This window comes from Salmo salar, chromosome 10 (assembly GCF_965601325.2).
Source record: "Salmo salar chromosome 10, fSalSal1, whole genome shotgun sequence".
NCBI lineage: Eukaryota > Metazoa > Chordata > Actinopteri > Salmoniformes > Salmonidae > Salmo > Salmo salar.
The window spans coordinates 119819999-119845205 of NC_138300.1; the positions used below are offsets into that span (position 1 = coordinate 119819999).

Here is a 25207-nt window from a genome sequence, read left to right on the forward strand (position 1 = left end):
AGAGAGGAGAGGCTGAACAGGGGAGAGACTGAACAGAGAGGAGAGGCTGAACAGAGAGGAGAGACCGAACAGAGAGGAGAGGCTGAACAGGGGAGAGAGGCTGAACAGAGAGGAGAGACTGAACAGAGAGGAGAGGCTGAACAGAGAGGAGAGACTGAACAGAGAGGAGAGACTGAACAGGGGAGAGACTGAACAGAGAGGAGAGGCTGAACAGAGAGGAGAGGCTGAACAGGGGAGAGACTGAACAGAGAGGAGAGACTGAACAGAGAGGAGAGGCTGAACAGGGGAGAGACTGAACAGAGAGGAGAGGCTGAACAGAGAGGAGAGACCGAACAGAGAGGAGAGACTGAACAGGGGAGAGAGGCTGAACAGAGAGGAGAGACTGAACAGAGAGGAGAGGCTGAACAGAGAGGAGAGACTGAACAGAGAGGAGAGACTGAACAGGGGAGAGACTGAACAGAGAGGAGAGGCTGAACAGAGAGGAGAGGCTGAACAGGGGAGAGACTGAACAGAGAGGAGAGACTGAACAGAGAGGAGAGGCTGAACAGAGAGGAGAGGCTGAACAGAGAGGAGAGACTGAACAGAGAGGAGAGGCTGAACAGAGAGGAGAGACCGAACAGAGAGGAGAGGCTGAACAGAGAGGAGAGACTGAACAGAGAGGAGAGACTGAACAGAGAGGAGAGGCTGAACAGAGAGGAGAGACTGAACAGAGAGGAGAGGCTGAACAGGGGAGAGACTGAACAGAGAGGAGAGGCTGAACAGAGAGGAGAGACTGAACAGAGAGGAGAGGCTGAACAGAGAGGAGAGGCTGAACAGGGGAGAGACTGAACAGAGAGGAGAGACTGAACAGAGAGGAGAGGCTGAACAGAGAGGAGAGGCTGAACAGGGGAGAGACCGAACAGAGAGGAGAGGCTGAACAGAGAGGAGAGACTGAACAGAGAGGAGAGACTGAACAGAGAGGAGAGACTGAACAGAGAGGAGAGGCCGAACAGAGAGGAGAGGCTGAACAGAGAGGAGAGGCTGAACAGAGAGGAGAGGCTGAACAGGGGAGAGACTGAACAGAGAGGAGAGACTGAACAGAGAGGAGAGACTGAACAGAGAGGAGAGACTGAACAGAGAGGAGAGGCTGAACAGAGAGGAGAGACTGAACAGAGAGGAGAGACTGAACAGAGAGGAGAGACTGAACAGAGAGGAGAGACTGAACAGAGAGGAGAGACTGAACAGAGAGGAGAGACTGAACAGAGAGGAGAGACCGAACAGAGAGGAGAGACTGAACAGAGAGGAGAGACTGAACAGAGAGGAGAGACTGAACAGAGAGGAGAGACTGAACAGAGAGGAGAGACTGAACAGAGAGGAGAGACTGAACAGAGAGGAGAGACCGAACAGAGAGGAGAGGCCGAACAGAGAGGAGAGACTGAACAGAGAGGAGAGACTGAACAGAGAGGAGAGACTGAACAGAGAGGAGAGACTGAACAGAGAGGAGAGACTGAACAGAGAGGAGAGACTGAACAGAGAGGAGAGGCTGAACAGAGAGGAGAGACTGAACAGAGAGGAGAGACTGAACAGAGAGGAGAGGCTGAACAGAGAGGAGAGGCTGAACAGAGAGGAGAGACTGAACAGAGAGGAGAGGCTGAACAGGGGAGAGACTGAACAGAGAGGAGAGGCTGAACAGAGAGGAGAGGCTGAACAGAGAGGAGAGGCTGAACAGAGAGGAGAGACTGAACAGAGAGGAGAGACTGAACAGAGAGGAGAGACTGAACAGAGAGGAGAGACCGAACAGAGAGGAGAGGCTGAACAGAGAGGAGAGACTGAACAGAGAGGAGAGACTGAACAGAGAGGAGAGGCTGAACAGAGAGGAGAGACCGAACAGAGAGGAGAGGCTGAACAGAGAGGAGAGACTGAACAGGGGAGAGGCTGAACAGAGAGGAGAGACTGAACAGAGAGGAGAGACTGAACAGAGAGGAGAGACTGAACAGAGAGGAGAGACTGAACAGAGAGGAGAGACCGAACAGAGAGGAGAGACTGAACAGAGAGGAGAGACTGAACAGAGAGGAGAGGCTGAACAGAGAGGAGAGACTGAACAGGGGAGAGACCGAACAGAGAGGAGAGGCTGAACAGAGAGGAGAGACTGAACAGAGAGGAGAGACTGAACAGAGAGGAGAGACTGAACAGAGAGGAGAGACCGAACAGAGAGGAGAGACTGAACAGAGAGGAGAGACTGAACAGGGGAGAGACTGAACAGGGGAGAGACTGAACAGAGAGGAGAGACTGAACAGGGGAGAGACTGAACACAGGAGACTCTTGTGGGCGTACCTACACACTCTTACTGCTGCTACTACTAGACACAGATGAAGTGGGAGCCATCAGTGAGCAGGGGGGGTGGCTGTGTGTTAGGAGGTGGAGATGAGGAGGGTTGGGGCTCAGGAGGAGGTGAGGAGGATGACGAGCTGCGCACTGCAAACCCCACAGGACGCACACCATGTACATGGTTACACACACACACGACGTACACACACACACACAATACGTACACACACACACACACACGACGTACACACACGACGTACAGACACAAGACGTACAGACACACGACGTACAGACACACGACGTACAGACACAAGACGTACACACACACACAGCGGAAAAACAAACAAGTTGTTTACATTACTTATTTCATTCTTAAAAAAATGTAAAGTGAGTGAATGACAAAACAAGTAAAGCAAATCAATGAGGTAAATCAAATCAAAAAATTAATACTGTTATGTCATGTTATGCATGTGAACAAATCTATGTTATATCCTGTGGCATAGAACATTAGTTGAAGAAAATATGAAGTCACATAAGCAGCATGAATTGATTGCATATTATGAACAAAACTGGACAAATTGCTGAGCTGTGCTCTTATTCTGCGATCCTGTTTCTGTAACGGCTGTCATAATGAGGGGACCAAGATGCAGCGTGGCACGTGTTCATGATCTTTTATTTGAATCAAACACTTGAACAAAAATAACAAAGGGAAAACGAAAGCGCACAGAAAACTAAACAGAAAACAACTACCCACAAACACAGGTGGGAAAAGGCTGCCTAAGTATGGTTCCTAATCAGAGACAACGATAGACAGCTGCCTCTGATTAGGAACCATACTCGGCCCAAAACAAAGAAATACAAAACAGAATGCCCTGACCTAACTAAACAGAGAAAAACGGCTCTCACAGGTCAGGGGGTGACAGTACCCCCCCCCCAAAGGTGCGGACTCCCGGCCGCAAGCCTAAACCTATACGGGAGGGTCCGGGTGGGCATCTATTCTTGGCGGCGGCTCTGGTTCGGGGCGTAGCCCCCCCTCTGCCCGCTGATCCCCCCGCTTCTGTGTCGCAGGAGGAACCAGACCGTGGATCATCGCCGGCCGCCGCTGAAGACTCTGGGCTGCAGGCCGTCTCAGGAGGTTCCGGGCTGCGGAGCGTCTCAGGATGCTCCGGACTGGGGAGCGTCTCAGGAGGCTCCGGACCGGGGAGCCGTCTCAGGAGGCTCCGGACCGGGGAGCCGTCGCTGGAGGCTCCGCGCCGGGGAGCCGTCGCTGGAGGCTCCGCGCCATGGATCATCACTGGAGGCTTCGTGCCATGGATCATCACTGGAGGCTTCTTTCGTGGAGCAGGAACAGGTCTCACTGGACTGGGGAGACGCACTGGAGACCGGGTGCGCAGAGCTGGCACAGGGTATACTGGGCCGTGGAGACGCACTGGAGGGAGAGTGCGAGGAGCAGGCACATGCTCACCACGATAAGCACGGGGAGTTGGCTCAGGTCTCAACCCTGACTCCGCCAATCTACCCGTGTGCCCCCCCACACACATTTTTTGGGGGGGCTGCCTCTCGTGCTTCCCCGGCAGGCTTCTGTATCTCTCCAATACTTTCCCCAAAGTCCAGTCTATCCTCTCCTCCAACTCCTCCAGAGACCAGGAATTAATCTCCTCCCGGGCACGCTGCTTGATCCAGTTGTGGTGGGTAGTTCTGTAATGGCTGTCGTAATGAGGGGACCAAGAGGCAGCATGGCACGTGTTCATGATCTTTTATTTGAATCAAACAAACACTTGAACAAAAATAACAAAGGGAAAACGAAAGCGCATAGTTCTGTCAGGTACAGAAAACTAAACAGAAAACAACTACCCACAAACACAGGTGGGAAAAGGCTGCCTAAGTATGGTTCCTAATCAGAGACAACGATAGACAGCTGCCTCTGATTAGGAACCATACTCGGCCCAAAACAAAGAAATACAAAACAGAATGCCCACCCCACACCCTGACCTAACAAAATAGAGAAATAAACCGTCTCTCTCAGGTCAGGGCGTGACAGTTCTATGTTGTGTCTGGAGGCCTCGGCAACCAGCTCAAAATCAAACGTTATTGGTCACATTCTGTAACATCTGTCTTCAGAAATGGACCAAGGCGCAGCGGGAATGTGGATACTCATATTTTTTTTTAATAAACTTAAGTAAAGCATCCACAGGCAAAAACAATAAACAATACTCACGACGACAGGAACAGTCTTACAGGCACACAAAACGCAATGCAAGAACAACTACCCACAACCCCAAAGAAAAACACACACTACTATATAGGACTCCCAATCAAAGGCAACTCAACACACCTGCCTTCAATTGGGAGTCCAATCACCCACACAACATTTAACACACACAAACCCCCTGCCACATCCTGACCAAAACGAACACCATTTCGCCCTCTGCTGGTCAGGACGTGACAGTACCCCCCCCTCAAGGTGCAGACCCCGGAATAAACCTAAAAGAAAAAACAAACCCCCAAACAACAAAAAATATCCCCCTAAACAATAAGGGAGGGAAGGGAGGGTGGCTGCCGTCAACGACGGCACTGTGCTACACCCTCCCTCCCCAACCCACCTCTCCTGGAGGTGGCTCAGGTGCAGGACGTGGACCTCGCTCCACCTTCGGCGTCGCCCACTTCGGTGGCGCCGATAGCTGCGCCGGTCAGACGGGCCACTCTGGTTGGACCGGAGGACAGGCGGGCCACTCGGGCTGGGCCGGAGGACAGGCGGGCCACTCGGGCTGGGCCGGAGGACAGGCGGGCCACTCGGGCTGGGCCGGAGGACAGTCGGGCCACTCGGGCTGGGCCGGAGGACAGTCGGGCCGCTCTAACTGATCCGGCAGTCGGGCCGCTCTGGCAGCTCCGGGCAGTCGGGCCGCTCTGGCAGCTCCGGGCAGTCGGGCCGCTCTGGCAGCTCCGGGCAGTCGGGCCGCTCTGGCAGCTCCGGGCAGTCGGGCCGCTCTGGCAGCTCCGGGCAGTTGGGCCGCTCTGGTAGCTCCGGGCAGTCGGGCCGCTCTGGCAGCTCTGGCGGCTCCGGGCAGTCGGGCAGCTCTGGCGGCTCCTGACTGGCGGGCAGCTCTGGCGGCTCTTGACTGGCGGGCAGCTCTGGCGACTCTTGACTGGCGGGCAGCTCTGGCGACTCTTGACTGGCGGGCAGCTCTGGCGACTCTTGACTGGCGGGCAGCTCTGGCGACTCTTGACTGGCGGGCAGCTCTGGCGACTCTTGACTGGCGGGCAGCTCTGGCGACTCTTGACTGGCGGGCAGCTCTGGCGACTCTTGACTGGCGGGCAGCTCTGGTGACTCTTGACTGGCGGGCAGCTTTGGCGACTCTTGACTGGCGGGCAGCTTTGGCGAGTCTTGACTGGCGAGGCTGGGCTGACGCACTAGACGCCTGATGCGTGGGGCTGATACTGGACGTGCCAGCCTGGAGACACGCACCTCCATGCTAGTGCGTATAGCGGGAAACACCGGACCGTCGAGGCGCACTGGCGGTCTTGAGCGCAGGGTTGGCATCACCCCTTCCGGCTCGATGCTCACCTCACCCTGGCACATGCGGGGCGCTGGTACAGGGCGGACTGGCCTGTGTGTACGTATAGGCGAGATGGTGCGTACCTCAGCGTAACATGGCGCCCTCCACCTCATACGCACCTCCCTGTAATCACGGGTAGCTGGCTTATGGCTCTTCCTTGGCCTGGCCAAACTACCCGTGTGCCCCCCCCAAAAAAAATCTTGGGGCTGCCTCTCGGGTTCCCTTAGCTCCCTTAGTTTGTCCTCCCAGAATCGTCGTTCGTCCTGCCAAGTCCATTCCTTTCGTTCCTCCTGGCGCTGCTCCCTCCTCCTCCGCTGCTTGGTCCTGGTTTGGTGGGTAGTTCTGTAACATCTGTCTTCAGAAATGGACCAAGGCGCAGCGGGAATGTGGATACTCATATTTTTTTAATAAACTTAAGTAAAGCATCCACAGGCAAAAACAATAAACAATACTCACGACGACAGGAACAGTCTTACAGGCACACAAAACGCAATGCAAGAACAACTACCCACAACCCCAAAGAAAAACACACACTACTATATAGGACTCCCAATCAAAGGCAACTCAACACACCTGCCTTCAATTGGGAGTCCAATCACCCACACAACATTTAACACACACAAACCCCCTGCCACATCCTGACCAAAACTAACACCATTACGCCCTCTGCTGGTCAGAACGTGACACATACACATATTATTCTACATTGTAGAATAATAGTGAAGACATCAAAACTACAAAATAACACATATAGAATCATGTAGTAACCAAAAAAAAGTGTTAAACAAATCTAAATATATTTTATATTTGAGATTCTTCAAAGTAGCCACCCTTTGCCTTGATGACAGCTTTGCAAACTCTTGGCATTCTCTCAACCAACTTCAGGTAGTCACCTTGAATGCATTTCAATTAACAGGTGTGCCTTGTCAAAAGTTAATTTGTGGATTTTCTTTCCTTCTTAATGCGTTTGAGCCAATCAGTTGTGTTGTGACAAGGTAGGGTGGTATACAGAAGATAGCCCTATTTGGTAAAAGACCAAGTCCAAATTATGGCAAGAACAGCTCAAATAAGCAAAGAGAAACAACAGTCCATCATTACTTTAAGACACGAAGGTCAGTCAATGCGGAACATTTCAAGAACTTTGAAAGTTTCTTCAAGTGCAGTCTCAAAAACCATGATGAAACTGGCTCTCATGAGGACCGCCACAGGAAAGGAAAACCCAGAGTTACCTCTGCTGCAGAGGACAAGTTCAGTAGAGTTACCAGCCTCAGAAATTGCAGCCCAAATACATTCTTCACAGAGTTCAAGAACAGACACATCTCAACATCAACTGTTCAGAGGGGACTGTGTGAATCAGGCCTTCATGGTTGAATTGTTGCAAAGAAACCACTACTAAAGGACATCAATAATAAGAAGAGACCTGCTTGGGCCAAGAAACACAAGTGATGGACATTAGACCGGTGGAAATCTGTCCTTTGGTCTGATGAGTCTAAATTTGAGATTTTTGGTTCCAACCGCTGTGTCTTTGTGAGACGCAGAGTTGATCTCCACATGTGTGGTTCCCACCGTGAAGCATGGAGGAGGAGGTGTGATGGTGTAGGCGTGCTTTGCTGGTGACACTGTGATTTTTTTTTTATAATTCAAGGCACACTTAACCAGCATGGCTACCACAGCATTCTGCAGCGATACTCCATCCCATCAGGTTTGGGCTTAGTGGGACTATCATTTGTTTTACAACAGGACAATGACCCAACACACCTCCAGGCTGAGTAAGGGCTATTTGATCAAGAAGGAGAGTGATGGAGTGCTGCATCAGATGACCTGGCCTCCACAATCACCCGACTTCAACCCAATTGAGATGGTTTGGGACGAGTTGGACCGCAGAGTGAAGGAAATGCAGTCAACAAGTGCTCAGCATATGTGGGAACTCCTTCAAGACTGTTGGAAAAGCATTCCAGGTGAAGCTGGTTAAGAGTGTGCAAAGCTGTCATCAAGGCAAAGGGTGGCTACTTTGAAGAATCTCAAATACATGTATATTTATATATATGTTGACCAGAATACAGTATATACACATATGAAGTAGGTAAAACAGCATGTAAACATTATTAAAGTGACCAGTGATTCCATGTCTATGTACATAGGGTAGCAGCCTCTAAGGAGCATGGTAGACTTACTGGGTGGTTGCTGGCTAGCGACAATAAATGAAGTTCAGGGCAGGGTACTGGGCAGAGGCTGGCTAGTGGTCATAGGAGATGTTCTAGTATATGTACTGTACTGTTATACTGTGTTGTAATAAACTGTACTGTCCTATGTGATCCTGTTCTGTATTGTTATACTGTGTTGTAATAAACTGTGCTGTTCTATGTGATCCTGTTCTGTACTGTTATACTGTGTTGTAATAAACTGTTCTATGTGATCCTGTTCTGTACTGTTATACTACGTTGTATTGTACCTGCCACCAGCTTGCTGCGTTTGGAGGCCTCAGCAGCCAGTTCATAGGATATGTTGATCATTTTCTCCTGATCCTGAGCTGTGGCCTCCTCCTCAGACTCCTTCTCTGGACCAGGAGGAGAGAGCACATTCTGCATACTGGAGAGACAGAGAGAGAGAGAGAGAGAGAGAGAGAGAGAGAGAGAGAGAGAGAGAGAGAGAGAGAGAGAAACAGAAGAGACACAGAGAGAGAGAGACAGGAGAGACACACAGAGCGAGAGAGAGAGAGAGAGAGAGAGAGAGAGAGATGTTAGGGTTAAGACACACTGTGGCCTCCTCAGCTTCCACCTCAGCTTCCTCCTCAGCTTCCACCTCAGCTTCCTCCTCAGGGCTCAGCACATCAAGAGAGAGCACATTCTGCATACTGGAGACAGGACACAGAAATATATTGCATTTGCACAAAACACAATTACCCCAGATAAATCAAATATCTGACATTTAGAAAGTAGAATGTGGCGATTTCACGTAAAGCTCACGGCCATTGGACTCTGGATCAGTGGAAACACATTCTCTGGAGTGATGAATCACGCTTCACCATCTGGGTTTGGCGGGTGCCAGGAGAACACTACCTGTCCAAATGCATAGTGCCAGCTGTAAAGTTAGGAGGAGGAGGAATAATGGTTTGGGGCTGTTTTTCATGGTTCAGGTTAGGCCCCTTCGTTCCAGTGAAAGGAAATCTTAAGGCTACAGCATACAATAACATTCTAGACGATTCTGTACTTCCAACTTTGTGGCAACAGTTTGGGGAAGGCCCGTTTCTGTTTCAGCATGACAATGCACCCGTGCACAAAGCGAGGTTCATACAAAAATGGTTTGTCAAGATCGGTGTGGAAGAACTTGACTGGCCTGCACAGAGCCCTGACCTCAACCCCATCAAACTCCTTTGGGATGAATTGGAACGCCGACTGCGAGCCAGGCCTAATCCCCCCCACATCAGTGCCCGACCTCACTAATCCTCTTGTGGCTGATTGGAAGCAAGTCCCCGCAGCAATGTTCCAACATCTAGTATAAAGCCTTTCCAGAAGAGTGGAGGCTGTTATAGCAGCAAAGGGGGGGACCAACTCCATATTAATGCCCATGATTTTGGAAGGAGATGTTTGACGAGCAGGTGTCTACATACTTTTGGTCATGTAGTGTATCACAAACAATTTTGGGGAAAATCATGATAAAAGTGATAATTGTAGGCCCTTTTTTAGACCTTATGATCTGGGAACTGTAAATGATACGGACAACATCTTGGTGCCATTATACACTTTGTAATGTGCTCTGAAATATGGAGTATGTCTACATTCTGATACATAACATATTCAACATTGAACAAGTTATTATGAATATCTTAAAACTACTCTTTTAGATGTTGGGTCATTTTATGACAGATTGTTTGGAAGAATATACTCTACAAGTACATCACATTTCCAGTGGTCCCTCTGCTAATTATAAAGGTGGGATTTTTATGAGCACCACCTAGAGTGAATGGGAAAATGGATTCAAAGGGAACTCCCTCTCCTGGTGACTTGCTGAATGTGCAATCCTAAAGGAGGGATGTGATTGGTTAATGGGTCTTATCATTAAAAGTACCACAGAGTCCACTCTGGAAATGTGACATGTTTGAGGAGTAAAAAAGCACGTTAAACATCTTTCCTCCCAGTGAAGTACCTATGTGAGAATTGACAGAACAATCAGAGATTTCAAAAATATTTTCTGTTCCTGCTGGTGTGGAATAACCCCATAGATGGGGAAGTAACATGAGCTGATCAGAGGAGGCTGGTGGGAGGAGATATAGGAGGACTGGCTCATTGTAATGGCTGGAATGGAGCCAAACGTGGTTTCCATAAGTTTGTTGTGTTTGATACCGTTCCATTTATTCCATTAAATCCATTACAATGAGCCCGTCTTCCTATAGCTCCTTCCACCAGCCTCCTCTGGCACTGATCTGAATGGAAAGAGCAAGAAGAAAGCATGTGTTGTTGGGACAGCTGGAACCGGAGGGGACACAGGTGACCTGTCCAGCTGGTCAACACCAACCCTGTCCAGCTGGTAAATACCAACCCTGTCCAACTGGTCAATACCAACCATGACCAGCTGGTAAATACCAACCCTGACCAGCTGGTCAACACCTACCCTGACCAGCTAGTAAATACCAACCCTGACCAGCTGATCAACACCAACCCTGACCAGCTGGTCAACACCAACACTGACCAGCTAGTAAATACCAACCCTGACCAGCTGGTCAACACCAACCCTGACCAGCTAGCAAATACCAACTCTGACCAGCTGGTCAACACCAACCCTGACCAGCTGGTCAACACCAACACTGACCAGCTAGAAAATACCAACCCTGACCAGCTGGTCAACACCAACCCTGTCCAGCTGGTCAACACCAACCCTGTCCAGCTGGTCAACACCAACCCTGTCCAGCTGGTAAATACCAACCCTAAACAGCTGGTCAACACCAACCCTGACCAGCTGGTCAACACCAACCCTGTCCAGCTGGTCAACACCAACCCTGACCAGCTAGTAAACACCAACCCTGACCAGCTGATCAACACCAACCCTGACCAGCTGGTCAACACCAACCCTGACCAGCTAGTAAATACCAACCCTGACCAGCTAGCAAATACCAACTCTGACCAGCTGGTCGACACCAACCCTGACCAGCTAGTAAATACCAACCCTGACCAGCTGGTCAACACCAACCCTGACCAGCTGGTCAACACCAACCCTGACCAGCTAGTAAATACCAACCCTGACCAGCTAGCAAATACCAACTCTGACCAGCTGGTCGACACCAACCCTGACCAGCTAGTAAATACCAACCCTGACCAGCTGGTCAACACCAACCCTGACCAGCTAGTAAATACCAACCCTTTTTTGTGTGTGTGTGTGTGTGTGTGTGTGTGTGTGTGTGTGTGTGTGTGTGTGTGTGTGTGTGTGTGTGTGTGTGTGTGTGTGTGTGTGTGTGTGTGTGTGTGTGTGAGTGTTAGCTACCTGTTTTTGGCAATGAGGGCTTTGATGCGGTCCACTTTCTTTTGTTTGTCAGCCTCCTGCTCTGGACTGAGAGACTCCTCTGGATCTGACTCCACATAACGCTCTGGAATCAACACCTTCTCAGGTACTGACAGCTAGAGAGAGAAGGAGAGGGAGAGGGGAGTGGAGAGAGAGGGATTAGTATCAGGGCTGAGGACTGAGAGCCTCCTCTGGATCTGACTCTCAGGTACTGACAGCTAGAGAGAGAGAGATTGAGATAAAATCCATATTATATCAGCAGTTGTCAGAGTGCTAACAGTAACTTAACCTAGACCCCTAAAAACAAGCTGAAGCACACTGGCCAGGAAAACTCCTCAGAGAGAAGAAACCTAGAGAGGAACCAGGCTCAGAGGGAAGAAACCTAGAGAGGAACCAGGCTCAGAGGGTAGAAACCTAGAGAGGAACCAGGCTCAGAGGGTAGAAGCCTACAGTAAAGAGGAACCAGGCTCAGGGGGTAGAAACCTAGAGAGGAACCAGGCTCAGAGGGTAGAAACCTAGAGAGGAACCAGGCTCAGAGGGTAGAAACCTAGAGAGGAACCAGGCTCAGAGGGTAGAAACCTATAGTAGAGAGAAACCAGGCTCAGAGGGTAGAAACCTAGAGAGGAACCAGGCTCAGAGGATAGAAACCTAGAGAGGAACCAGGCTCAGAGGATAGAAACCTAGAGAGGAACCAGGCTCAGAGGATAGAAACCTAGAGAGGAACCAGGCTCAGAGGATAGAAACCTAGAGATGAACCAGGCTCAGAGGATAGAAACCTAGAGAGGAACCAGGCTCAGAGGATAGAAACCTAGAGAGGAACCAGGCTCAGAGGGTAGAAACCTAGAGAGGAACCAGGCTCAGAGGGTAGAAACCTAGAGAGGAACCAGGCTCAGAGGATAGAAACATACAGTGGAGAGGAACCAGGCTCAGAGGGTAGAAACCTAGAGAGGAACCAGGCTCAGAGGATAGAAACCTAGAGAGGAACCAGGCTCAGAGGGTAGAAACCTAGAGAGGAACCAGGCTCAGAGGATAGAAACCTAGAGATGAACCAGGCTCAGAGGGTAGAAACCTAGAAAGGAACCAGGCTCAGAGGATAGAAACCTAGAGAGGAACCAGGCTCAGAGGATAGAAACCTAGAGAGGAACCAGGCTCAGAGGGTAGAAACCTAGAGAGGAACCAGGCTCAGAGGGTAGAAACCTAGAGAGGAACCAGGCTCAGAGGGTAGAAACCTAGAGAGGAACCAGGCTCAGAGGATAGAAACCTAGAGAGGAACCAGGCTCAGAGGATAGAAACCTAGAGATGAACCAGGCTCAGAGGGTAGAAACCTAGAGATGAACCAGGCTCAGAGGATAGAAACCTAGAGAGGAACCAGGCTCAGAGGATAGAAACCTAGAGAGGAACCAGGCTCAGAGGGTAGGAACCTAGAGAGGAACCAGGCTCAGAGGATAGAAACCTAGAGAGGAACCAGGCTCAGAGGGTAGAAACCTAGAGAGGAACCAGGCTCAGAGGGTAGAAACCTAGAGAGGAACCAGGCTCAGAGGGTAGAAACCTAGAGAGGAACCAGGCTCAGAGGATAGAAACCTAGAGAGGAACCAGGCTCAGAGGGTAGAAACCTAGAGAGGAACCAGGCTCAGAGGATAGAAACCTAGAGAGGAACCAGGCTCAGAGGGTAGGAACCTAGAGAGGAACCAGGCTCAGAGGTTAGAAACCTACAGTGGAGAGGAACCAGGCTCAGAGGGTAGAAATCTAGAGAGGAACCAGGCTCAGAGGGTAGAAACTTAGAGAGGAACCAGGCTCAGAGGGTAGAAACCTAGAGAGGAACCAGGCTCAGAGGGTAGAAACCTAGAGAGGAACCACTCTCAGAGGGTAGAAACATAGAGAGGAACCAGGCTCAGAGGGTAGAAACCTAGAGAGGAACCAGGCTCAGAGGGTAGAAACCTAGAGAGGAACCAGGCTCAGAGGATAGAAACCTAGAGAGGAACCAGGCTCAGAGGGTAGAAACCTAGAGAGGAACCAGGCTCAGAGGGTAGAAACCTAGAGAGGAACCAGGCTCAGAGGGTAGAAACCTAGAGAGGAACCAGGCTCAGAGGATAGAAACATACAGTGGAGAGGAACCAGGCTCAGAGGGTAGAAACCTAGAGAGGAACCAGGCTCAGAGGATAGAAACCTAGAGAGGAACCAGGCTCAGAGGGTAGAAACCTAGAGAGGAACCAGGCTCAGAGGATAGAAACCTAGAGATGAACCAGGCTCAGAGGGTAGAAACCTAGAAAGGAACCAGGCTCAGAGGATAGAAACCTAGAGAGGAACCAGGCTCAGAGGGTAGAAACCTAGAGAGGAACCAGGCTCAGAGGGTAGAAACCTAGAGAGGAACCAGGCTCAGAAGGGAGGATCATCCATACATACCTCTCTGTCCATGTTGTAGTGGTCAGTGTGTGTGGCCTCTTTAAGGCGTGCTATCTCCTCGGCCGGCGTCTCCTGCTCTCTGACCACTTCCTGTTCTCTGAGTGACGCCTCCAACTCCAGGATGTCACTACTCATCCCCTCGCCACGCTGACGACGATTCTGCTGGAACACAGCAACACTTTATCTCCCTGAACGGAGCCCTGGTGTGTGAACATCTGTTCTGAGATCTGGCACCGCAGGGTTGGGGTCGAACTAAAATGCTTTCAATCAGGAATTTACTGTACTTCCGACTTGAACTGTATTTAAAATGATATTGTTTCCAATCCTGCAGCACTGTACCTGTGGTGCGTGTACCCAGAGACCTATATTTCGATGGCTCTGTGTGTACCTACCTGCATGCTGCGGAAGGGGTTCTCCTTGGTGAACGAAGGGCTACGTGATGGTGTTGATGTGGTACTGTGGCTGTGTGTGGTGTTGTCCTGCGGGCTGTTGCAGCTACTTCCTGCCAGGATGTGAAGCCCCTTCTTCTTCTCTCTTAGTGCCCCCTGTTGATGTCTCCTGATCCTCTCCAGCTGCTCCTCTACACTCATCCTGGATCTGCCACTGTCCTTCTCCACAGCCCCACCAGACAGCTGCTCTACTGCACTATGTGGGCGCTCCTATAGGAGGGAGACAGAGAGGGAGGAAGGGACATGGTTAGAGAGAGTCACAGTACACTCATCCTGGATCTACCACTGTCCTTCTCCACAGCCCCATCAGACAGCTGCTCTACTGCACTATGTGGGCGCTCCTATAGGAGGGAGACAGAGAGGGAGGAAGGGACATGGTTAGAGAGAGTCACAGTACACTCATCCTGGATCTACCACTGTCCTTCTCCACAGCTCCACCAGACAGCTGCTCTACTGCACTATGGAGGGAATAGAGAGACTTGCTCACAGTAGGACACAGCATAGCACACGGTGTGCACACACACACCCACACGCAGCCGCACGCACACCCACCCACACGCACCCACACACACCCACACGCACCCACCCACCGCACACCCACACACACCACACGCACCCACACGCACCCGCACGCACCCACACGCACCACACGCACCCGCACACACGCACCCGCACACACGCACGCACCCACACGCACGCACGCACACGCACCCGCACGCACCCCACGCACCCGCACACACGCACCCACACGCACGCACACACACGCACACCCACCCACACGCACCACACGCACCCGCACCCACCCACACGCACCACACGCACCCACACACACACGCACCCGCACACACACACACGCACGCACACACCCGCACCCACCCACACGCACCACACGCACCCGCACACACGCACCCACACGCACGCACACACACGCACACACACACACGCACCCACACGCACGCACACACACGCACACACACACACGCACCCACACGCACTCACACGCATACACACACACACACACACCCACACACACCCACACGCACCCACACATGCACAAACACAGGGATGATGCTAACTCCTGTAATCTCCTGCGGTAAGAAATGACTGATGATGTCAACTCTGAGAAGTTCACTCTCTCCCTCTCAGGTCTGTTCCGTGCTAGAGGGGTTGGGGCCTGGAGGAACTGAGCTGGACAACGTTGCTATGCGTGTGTCCTGGACCGGGTCCTGGCTCTGAGGAGTGGGCCCAACGGCCTGCTGTCAGAACCACTCACTGGATCTCCTCTCTGTTCAACTGTGACAGAGACACACCCCTAGCTCCTATCACTGTAGGCTATGTAGCTGAAATAGACCACAACCTACAGGGACCGGTGACTGAGTGTGTGTGTGTGTGTGTGTGTGTGTGTGTGTGTGTGTGTGTGTGTGTCTGTGTGCGCGCTGTTGGGGAGCAGCTCACGTTTATGAGGTATGCATGCGCACACACACACGCCACACCCACACACCCACATGCACACACTCTCACACACACGCACACACAGCTGGCACACAGGAAAAGTGGGCACAGACAGAAGTCAGCCACACCCTGTCATCCATAACTAGCCTAATAACATGGTGAGTAATTTTAACTGGAGGGCTTTGGTACTTATAAATGTGTATAAATCAAGGTTTTCTAAATTTAATTCCAGCCCTGCAGGAGAAAATGAGTCACAGTCCCACCATAGACCCAGTATGTGTGTGTGTGTGTGTGTCAGTGGCAAACCGTGACAATAGGACCTAGGCCTTCAGAGGGACCAAAAACCTTCCAATGCGTTCAAACTCTAAAATCACAACAATAACCGAAAACACAGCATCACTTAATGTGCCTGGCATTATACCTTCTGTATTCAGACCACTGTAGTGAAGGAGGAGCAATGCTTTTTGATGGCATTATACCTTCTGTATTCAGACCACTGTAGTGAAGGAGGAGCAATGCTTTTTGATGGCATTATACCTTCTGTATTCAGACCACTGTAGTGAAGGAGGAGCAATGCTTTTTGATGACATTATACCTTCTGTATTCAGACCACTGTAGCTGTAGTGAACGTGGAGCAATGCTTTTTGATGGCATTATACCTTCTGTATTCAGACCAATGTAGCTGTAGTGAAGGAGGAGCAATGCTTTTTGATGGCATTATACCTTCTGTATTCAGACCACTGTAGTTGTAGTGAAGGAGGAGCAATGCTTTTTGATGACATTATACCTTCTGTATTCAGACCACTGTAGTTGTAGTGAAGGAGGAGCAATGCTTTTTGATGGCATTATACCTTCTGTATTCAGACCACTGTAGTTGTAGTGAAGGAGGAGCAATGCCTTTTGATGACATTATACCTTCTGTATTCAGACCACTGTAGTGAAGGAGGAGCAATGCTTTTTGATGGCATTATACCTTCTGTATTCAGACCAATGTAGCTGTAGTGAAGGAGGAGCAATGCTTTTTGATGGCATTATACCTTCTGTATTCAGACCACTGTAGTGAAGGAGGAGCAATGCTTTTTGACGGCATTATACCTTCTGTATTCAGACCACTGTAGTGAAGGAGGAGCAATGCTTTTTGATGGCATTATACCTTCTGTATTCAGACCACTGTAGCTGTAGTGAAGGAGGAGCAATGCTTTTTGATGGCATTATACCTTCTGTATTCAGACCACTGTAGTGAAGGAGGAGCAATGCTTTTTGACGGCATTATACCTTCTGTATTCAGACCACTGTAGTGAAGGAGGAGCAATGCTTTTTGATGGCATTATACCTTCTGTATTCAGACCACTGTAGCTGTAGTGAAGGAGGAGCAATGCTTTTTGATGGCATTATACCTTCTGTATTCAGACCACTGTAGCTGTAGTGAAGGTGGAGCAATGCTTTTTGATGGCATTATACCTTCTGTATTCAGACCACTGTAGTGAAGGAGGAGCAATGCTTTTTGATGACATTATACCTTCTGTATTCAGACCACTGTAGCTGTAGTGAAAGTGGAGCAATGCTTTTTGATGGCATTATACCTTCTGTATTCAGACCACTGTAGTTGTAGTGAAGGTGGAGCAATGCTTTTTGATGACATTATACCTTCTGTATTCAGACCACTGTAGTTGTAGTGAAGGTGGAGCAATGCTTTTTGATGGCATTATACCTTCTGTATTCAGACCACTGTAGTGAAGGTGGAGCAATGCTTTTTGATGACATTATACCTTCTGTATTCAGACCACTGTAGTTGTAGTGAAGGAGGAGCAATGCTTTTTGATGGCATTATACCTTCTGTATTCAGACCACTGTAGTTGTAGTGAAGATGGAGCAATGCTTTTTGATGACATTATACCTTCTGTATTCAGACCACTGTAGTTGTAGTGAAGGAGGAGCAATGCTTTTTGATGGCATTATACCTTCTGTATTCAGACCACTGTAGTGAAGGTGGAGCAATGCTTTTTGATGACATTATAACTTCTGTATTCAGACCACTGTAGTGAAGGAGGAGCAATGCTTTTTGATGGCATTATACCTTCTGTATTCAGACCACTGTAGCTGTAGTGAAGGTGGAGCAATGCTTTTTGATGGCATTATACCTTCTGTATTCAGACAACTGTAGCTGTAGTGAAGGTGGAGCAATGCTTTTTGATGGCATTATACCTTCTGTATTCAGACCACTGTAGTGAAGGAGGAGCAATGCTTTTTGATGGCATTATACCTTCTGTATTCAGACGACTGTAGCTGTAGTGAAGGAGGAGCAATGCTTTTTGATGGCATTATACCTTCTGTATTCAGACCACTGTAGCTGTAGTGAAGGTGGAGCAATGCTTTTTGATGACATTATACCTTCTGTATTCAGACCGCTGTAGTGAAGGTGGAGCAATGCTTTTTGATGACATTATACCTTCTGTATTCAGACCACTGTAGTTGTAGTGAAGGTGGAGCAATGCTTTTTGATGACATTATACCTTCTGTATTCAGACCACTGTAGTTGTAGTGAAGGTGGAGCAATGCTTTTCGATGGCATTATACCTTCTGTATTCAGAACACTGTAGTGAAGGTGAAGCAATGCTTTTTGATGGCATTATACCTTCTGTATTCAGACCACTGTAGTGAAGGAGGAGCAATGCTTTTTGATGGCATTATAACTTCTGTATTCAGACCACTGTAGTTGTAGTGAAGGTGGAGCAATGCTTTTTGATGGCATTATACCTTCTGTATTCAGACCACTGTAGTGAAGGAGGAGCAATGCTTTTTGATGACATTATGCCTTCTGTATTCAGACAACTGTAGCTGTAGTGAAGGTGGAGCAATGCTTTTTGATGGCATTATACCTTCTGTATTCAGACCACTGTAGTTGTAGTGAAGGTGGAGCAATGCTTTTTGATGACATTATACCTTCTGTATTCAGACCACTGTAGTTGTAGTGAAGGTGGAGCAATGCTTTTTGATGGCATTATACCTTCTGTATTCAGACCACTGTAGTGAAGGTGGAGCAATGCTTTTTGATGACATTATACCTTCTGTATTCAGACCACTGTAGTTGTAGTGAAGGAGGAGCAATGCTTTTTGATGGCATTATACCTTCTGTATTCAGACCACTGTAGTTGTAGTGAAGGTGGAGCAATGCTTTTTGATGGCATTATACCTTCTGTATTCAGACCACTGTAGTTGTAGTGAAGGAGGAGCAATGCTTTTTGATGGCATTATACCTTCTGTATTCAGACCACTGTAGTGAAGGTGGAGCAATGCTTTTTGATGGCATTATACCTTCTGTATTCAGACCACTGTAGTGAAGGAGGAGCAATGCTTTTTGATGACATTATACCTTCTGTATTCAGACCACTGTAGTGAAGGTGGAGCAATGCTTTTTGATGGCATTATACCTTCTGTATTCAGACCACTGTAGTGAAGGAGGAGCAAAGCTTTTTGATGGCATTATACCTTCTGTATTCAGACCACTGTAGTGAAGGTGGAGCAATGCTTTTTGATGACATTATACCTTCTGTATTCAGACCACTGTAGTGAAGGAGGAGCAATGCTTTTTGATGGCATTATACCTTCTGTATTCAGACCACTGTAGTGAAGGTGGAGCAATGCTTTTTGATGGCATTATACCTTCTGTATTCAGACCACTGTAGTTGTAGTGAAGGTGGAGCAATGCTTTTTCATGGCATTATACCTTCTGTATTCAGACCACTGTAGTGAAGGTGGAGCAATGCTTTTTGATGACATTTTACCTTCTGTATTCAGACCACTGTAGTTGTAGTGAAGGAGGAGCAATGCTTTTTGATGGCATTATACCTTCTGTATTCAGACCACTGTAGTTGTAGTGAAGGTGGAGCAATGCTTTTTGATGGCATTATACCTTCTGTATTCAGACCACTGTAGTTGTAGTGAAGGTGGAGCAATGCTTTTTGATGACATTATACCTTCTGTATTCAGACCACTGTAGTTGTAGTGAAGGAGGAGCAATGCTTTTTGATGGCATTATACCTTCTGTATTCAGACCACTGTAGTGAAGGTGGAGCAATGCTTTTTGATGACATTATACCTTCTGTATTCAGACCACTGTAGTGAAGGAGGAGCAATGCTTTTTGATGGCATTATACCTTCTGTATTCAGACCACTGTAGTGAAGGTGGAGCAATGCTTTTTGATGGCATTATAACTTCTGTATTCAGACAACTGTAGTTGTAGTGAAGGTGGAGCAATGCTTTATGATGGCATTATACCTTCTGTATTCAGACCACTGTAGTGAAGGAGGAGCAATGCTTTTTGATGACATTATGCCTTCTGTATTCAGAGCACTGTAGCTGTAGTGAAGGTGGAGCAATGCTTTTTGATGGCATTATACCTTCTGTATTCAGACCACTGTAGTTGTAGTGAAGGTGGAGCAATGCTTTTTGATGACATTATACCTTCTGTATTCAGACCACTGTAGTTGTAGTGAAGGTGGAGCAATGCTTTTTGATGGCATTATACCTTCTGTATTCAGACCACTGTAGTGAAGGTGGAGCAATGCTTTTTGATGACATTATACCTTCTGTATTCAGACCACTGTAGTTGTAGTGAAGGAGGAGCAATGCTTTTTGATGGCATTATACCTTCTGTATTCAGACCACTGTAGTTGTAGTGAAGGTGGAGCAATGCTTTTTGATGACATTATACCTTCTGTATTCAGACCACTGTAGTTGTAGTGAAGGAGGAGCAATGCTTTTTGATGGCATTATACCTTCTGTATTCAGACCACTGTAGTGAAGGTGGAGCAATGCTTTTTGATGGCATTATACCTTCTGTATTCAGACCACTGTAGTGAAGGAGGAGCAATGCTTTTTGATGACATTATACCTTCTGTATTCAGACCACTGTAGTGAAGGTGGAGCAATGCTTTTTGATGGCATTATACCTTCTGTATTCAGACCACTGTAGTGAAGGAGGAGCAAAGCTTTTTGATGGCATTATACCTTCTGTATTCAGACCACTGTAGTGAAGGTGGAGCAATGCTTTTTGATGACATTATACCTTCTGTATTCAGACCACTGTAGTGAAGGAGGAGCAATGCTTTTTGATGGCATTATACCTTCTGTATTCAGACCACTGTAGTGAAGGTGGAGCAATGCTTTTTGATGGCATTATACCTTCTGTATTCAGACCACTGTAGTTGTAGTGAAGGTGGAGCAATGCTTTTTCATGGCATTATACCTTCTGTATTCAGACCACTGTAGTGAAGGTGGAGCAATGCTTTTTGATGACATTTTACCTTCTGTATTCAGACCACTGTAGTTGTAGTGAAGGAGGAGCAATGCTTTTTGATGGCATTATACCTTCTGTATTCAGACCACTGTAGTTGTAGTGAAGGTGGAGCAATGCTTTTTGATGGCATTATACCTTCTGTATTCAGACCACTGTAGTTGTAGTGAAGGTGGAGCAATGCTTTTTGATGACATTATACCTTCTGTATTCAGACCACTGTAGTTGTAGTGAAGGAGGAGCAATGCTTTTTGATGGCATTATACCTTCTGTATTCAGACCACTGTAGTGAAGGTGGAGCAATGCTTTTTGATGACATTATACCTTCTGTATTCAGACCACTGTAGTGAAGGAGGAGCAATGCTTTTTGATGGCATTATACCTTCTGTATTCAGACCACTGTAGTGAAGGTGGAGCAATGCTTTTTGATGGCATTATAACTTCTGTATTCAGACAACTGTAGTTGTAGTGAAGGTGGAGCAATGCTTTATGATGGCATTATACCTTCTGTATTCAGACCACTGTAGTGAAGGAGGAGCAATGCTTTTTGATGACATTATGCCTTCTGTATTCAGAGCACTGTAGCTGTAGTGAAGGTGGAGCAATGCTTTTTGATGGCATTATACCTTCTGTATTCAGACCACTGTAGTTGTAGTGAAGGTGGAGCAATGCTTTTTGATGACATTATACCTTCTGTATTCAGACCACTGTAGTTGTAGTGAAGGTGGAGCAATGCTTTTTGATGGCATTATACCTTCTGTATTCAGACCACTGTAGTGAAGGTGGAGCAATGCTTTTTGATGACATTATACCTTCTGTATTCAGACCACTGTAGTTGTAGTGAAGGAGGAGCAATGCTTTTTGATGGCATTATACCTTCTGTATTCAGACCACTGTAGTTGTAGTGAAGGTGGAGCAATGCTTTTTGATGACATTATACCTTCTGTATTCAGACCACTGTAGTTGTAGTGAAGGAGGAGCAATGCTTTTTGATGGCATTATACCTTCTGTATTCAGACCACTGTAGTGAAGGTGGAGCAATGCTTTTTGATGGCATTATACCTTCTGTATTCAGACCACTGTAGTGAAGGAGGAGCAATGCTTTTTGATGACATTATACCTTCTGTATTCAGACCACTGTAGTGAAGGTGGAGCAATGCTTTTTGATGGCATTATACCTTCTGTATTCAGACCACTGTAGTGAAGGAGGAGCAAAGCTTTTTGATGGCATTATACCTTCTGTATTCAGACCACTGTAGTGAAGGTGGAGCAATGCTTTTTGATGACATTATACCTTCTGTATTCAGACCACTGTAGTGAAGGAGGAGCAATGCTTTTTGATGGCATTATACCTTCTGTATTCAGACCACTGTAGTGAAGGTGGAGCAATGCTTTTTGATGGCATTATACCTTCTGTATTCAGACCACTGTAGTTGTAGTGAAGGTGGAGCAATGCTTTTTCATGGCATTATACCTTCTGTATTCAGACCACTGTAGTGAAGGTGGAGCAATGCTTTTTGATGACATTTTACCTTCTGTATTCAGACCACTGTAGTTGTAGTGAAGGAGGAGCAATGCTTTTTGATGGCATTATACCTTCTGTATTCAGACCACTGTAGTTGTAGTGAAGGTGGAGCAATGCTTTTTGATGGCATTATACCTTCTGTATTCAGACCACTGTAGTTGTAGTGAAGGTGGAGCAATGCTTTTTGATGACATTATACCTTCTGTATTCAGACCACTGTAGTTGTAGTGAAGGAGGAGCAATGCTTTTTGATGGCATTATACCTTCTGTATTCAGACCACTGTAGTGAAGGTGGAGCAATGCTTTTTGATGACATTATACCTTCTGTATTCAGACCACTGTAGTGAAGGAGGAGCAATGCTTTTTGATGGCATTATACCTTCTGTATTCAGACCACTGTAGTGAAGGTGGAGCAATGCTTTTTGATGGCATTATAACTTCTGTATTCAGACAACTGTAGTTGTAGTGAAGGTGGAGCAATGCTTTATGATGGCATTATACCTTCTGTATTCAGACCACTGTAGTGAAGGAGGAGCAATGCTTTTTGATGACATTATGCCTTCTGTATTCAGAGCACTGTAGCTGTAGTGAAGGTGGAGCAATGCTTTTTGATGGCATTATACCTTCTGTATTCAGACCACTGTAGTTGTAGTGAAGGTGGAGCAATGCTTTTTGATGACATTATACCTTCTGTATTCAGACCACTGTAGTTGTAGTGAAGGTGGAGCAATGCTTTTTGATGGCATTATACCTTCTGTATTCAGACCACTGTAGTGAAGGTGGAGCAATGCTTTTTGATGACATTATACCTTCTGTATTCAGACCACTGTAGTTGTAGTGAAGGAGGAGCAATGCTTTTTGATGGCATTATACCTTCTGTATTCAGACCACTGTAGTGAAGGTGGAGCAATGCTTTTTGATGGCATTATACCTTCTGTATTCAGACCACTGTAGTGAAGGAGGAGCAATGCTTTTTGATGACATTATACCTTCTGTATTCAGACCACTGTAGTGAAGGTGGAGCAATGCTTTTTGATGGCATTATACCTTCTGTATTCAGACCACTGTAGTGAAGGAGGAGCAAAGCTTTTTGATGGCATTATACCTTCTGTATTCAGACCACTGTAGTGAAGGTGGAGCAATGCTTTTTGATGACATTATACCTTCTGTATTCAGACCACTGTAGTTGTAGTGAAGGAGGAGCAATGCCTTTTGATGACATTATACCTTCTGTATTCAGACCACAGTAGCTGTAGTGAAGGTGGAGCAATGCTTTTTGATGACATTATACCTTCTGTATTCAGACCACTGTAGTTGTAGTGAAGGAGGAGCAATGCTTTTTGATGACATTATACCTTCTGTATTCTTACCACTGTAGCTGTAGTGAAGGTGGAGCAATGCTTTTTGATGACATTATACCTTCTGTATTCAGACCACTGTAGTTGTAGTGAAGGGGGAGCAATGCCTTTTGATGACATTATACCTTCTGTATTCAGACCACTGTAGCTGTAGTGAAAGTGGAGCAATGCTTGTTGATGACATTATACCTTCTGTATTCAGACCACTGTAGCTGTAGTGAAGGAGGAGCAATGCCTTTTGATGACATTATACCTTCTGTATTCAGACCACTGTAGCTGTAGTGAAGGAGGAGCAATGCTTTTTGATGGCATTATACCTTCTGTATTCAGACCACTGTAGTTGTAGTGAAGGAGGAGCAATGCCTTTTGATGACATTATACCTTCTGTATTCAGACCACTGTAGTTGTAGTGAAGGAGGAGCAATGCTTTTTGATGACATTATACCTTCTGTATTCAGACCACTGTAGTTGTAGTGAAGGAGGAGCAATGCCTTTTGATGACATTATACCTTCTGTATTCAGACCACTGTAGTTGTAGTGAAGGAGGAGCAATGCTTTTTGATGACATTATACCTTCTGTATTCAGACCACTGTAGTTGTAGTGAAGGTGGAGCAATGCTTTTTGATGGCATTATACCTTCTGTATTCAGACCACTGTAGTTGTAGTGAAGGAGGAGCAATGCTTTTTGATGACATTATACCTTCTGTATTCAGACCACTGTAGCTGTAGTGAAGGAGGAGCAATGCTTTTTGATGACATTATACCTTCTGTATTCAGACCACTGTAGTTGTAGTGAAGGTGGAGCAATGCTTTTTGATGACATTATACCTTCTGTATTCAGACCACTGTAGTTGTAGTGAAGGTGGAGCAATGCTTTTTGATGGCATTATACCTTCTGTATTCAGACCACTGTAGTTGTAGTGAAGGTGAGGCAATGCTTTTTGATGACATTATACCTTCTGTATTCAGACCACTGTAGTTGTAGTGAAGGTGGAGCAATGCTTTTTGATGACATTATACCTTCTGTATTCAGACCACTGTAGTTGTAGTGAAGGAGGAGCAATGCTTTTTGATGGCATTATACCTTCTGTATTCAGACCACTGTAGTTGTAGTGAAGGTGGAGCAATGCTTTTTGATGACATTATACCTTCTGTATTCAGACCACTGTAGTTGTAGTGAAGGTGGAGCAATGCTTTTTGATGACATTATACATTCTGTATTCAGACCACTGTAGTTGTAGTGAAGGTGGAGCAATGCTTTTTGATGGCATTATACCTTCTGTATTCAGACCACTGTAGTTGTAGTGAAGGAGGAGCAATGCTTTTTGATGACATTATACCTTCTGTATTCAGACCACTGTA

General features: G+C 47.3%; 1 protein-coding gene across 11 annotated transcripts in view; it reads right to left on the minus strand.

Annotated features, from left to right (window-relative positions):
- The window catches only part of LOC106561741 (pleckstrin homology domain-containing family A member 5), a 260488-nt gene that overhangs the window by 6923 nt on the left and 228358 nt on the right, over window positions 1-25207 (minus strand). For 7 of the 11 annotated variants that reach the window (XM_082957439.1, XM_082957433.1, XM_082957431.1 and 4 more), the window contains 5 exons: window positions 14156-14422; window positions 13764-13922; window positions 11343-11476; window positions 8317-8453; window positions 2314-2454 (listed from right to left, as the gene is read on the minus strand). In XM_082957439.1, the coding sequence (XP_082813565.1) occupies window positions 2339-2454; window positions 8317-8453; window positions 11343-11476; window positions 13764-13922; window positions 14156-14422 (813 nt within the window). In that variant the 3' untranslated portion in view covers window positions 2314-2338. Of the gene's footprint in view, window positions 1-2313; window positions 2455-8316; window positions 8454-11342; window positions 11477-13763; window positions 13923-14155; window positions 14423-14443; window positions 14554-25207 lie in introns of those variants that run through there. The other 4 variants (XM_082957436.1, XM_082957435.1, XM_082957430.1 and 1 more) reach the window with 3 other exon arrangements.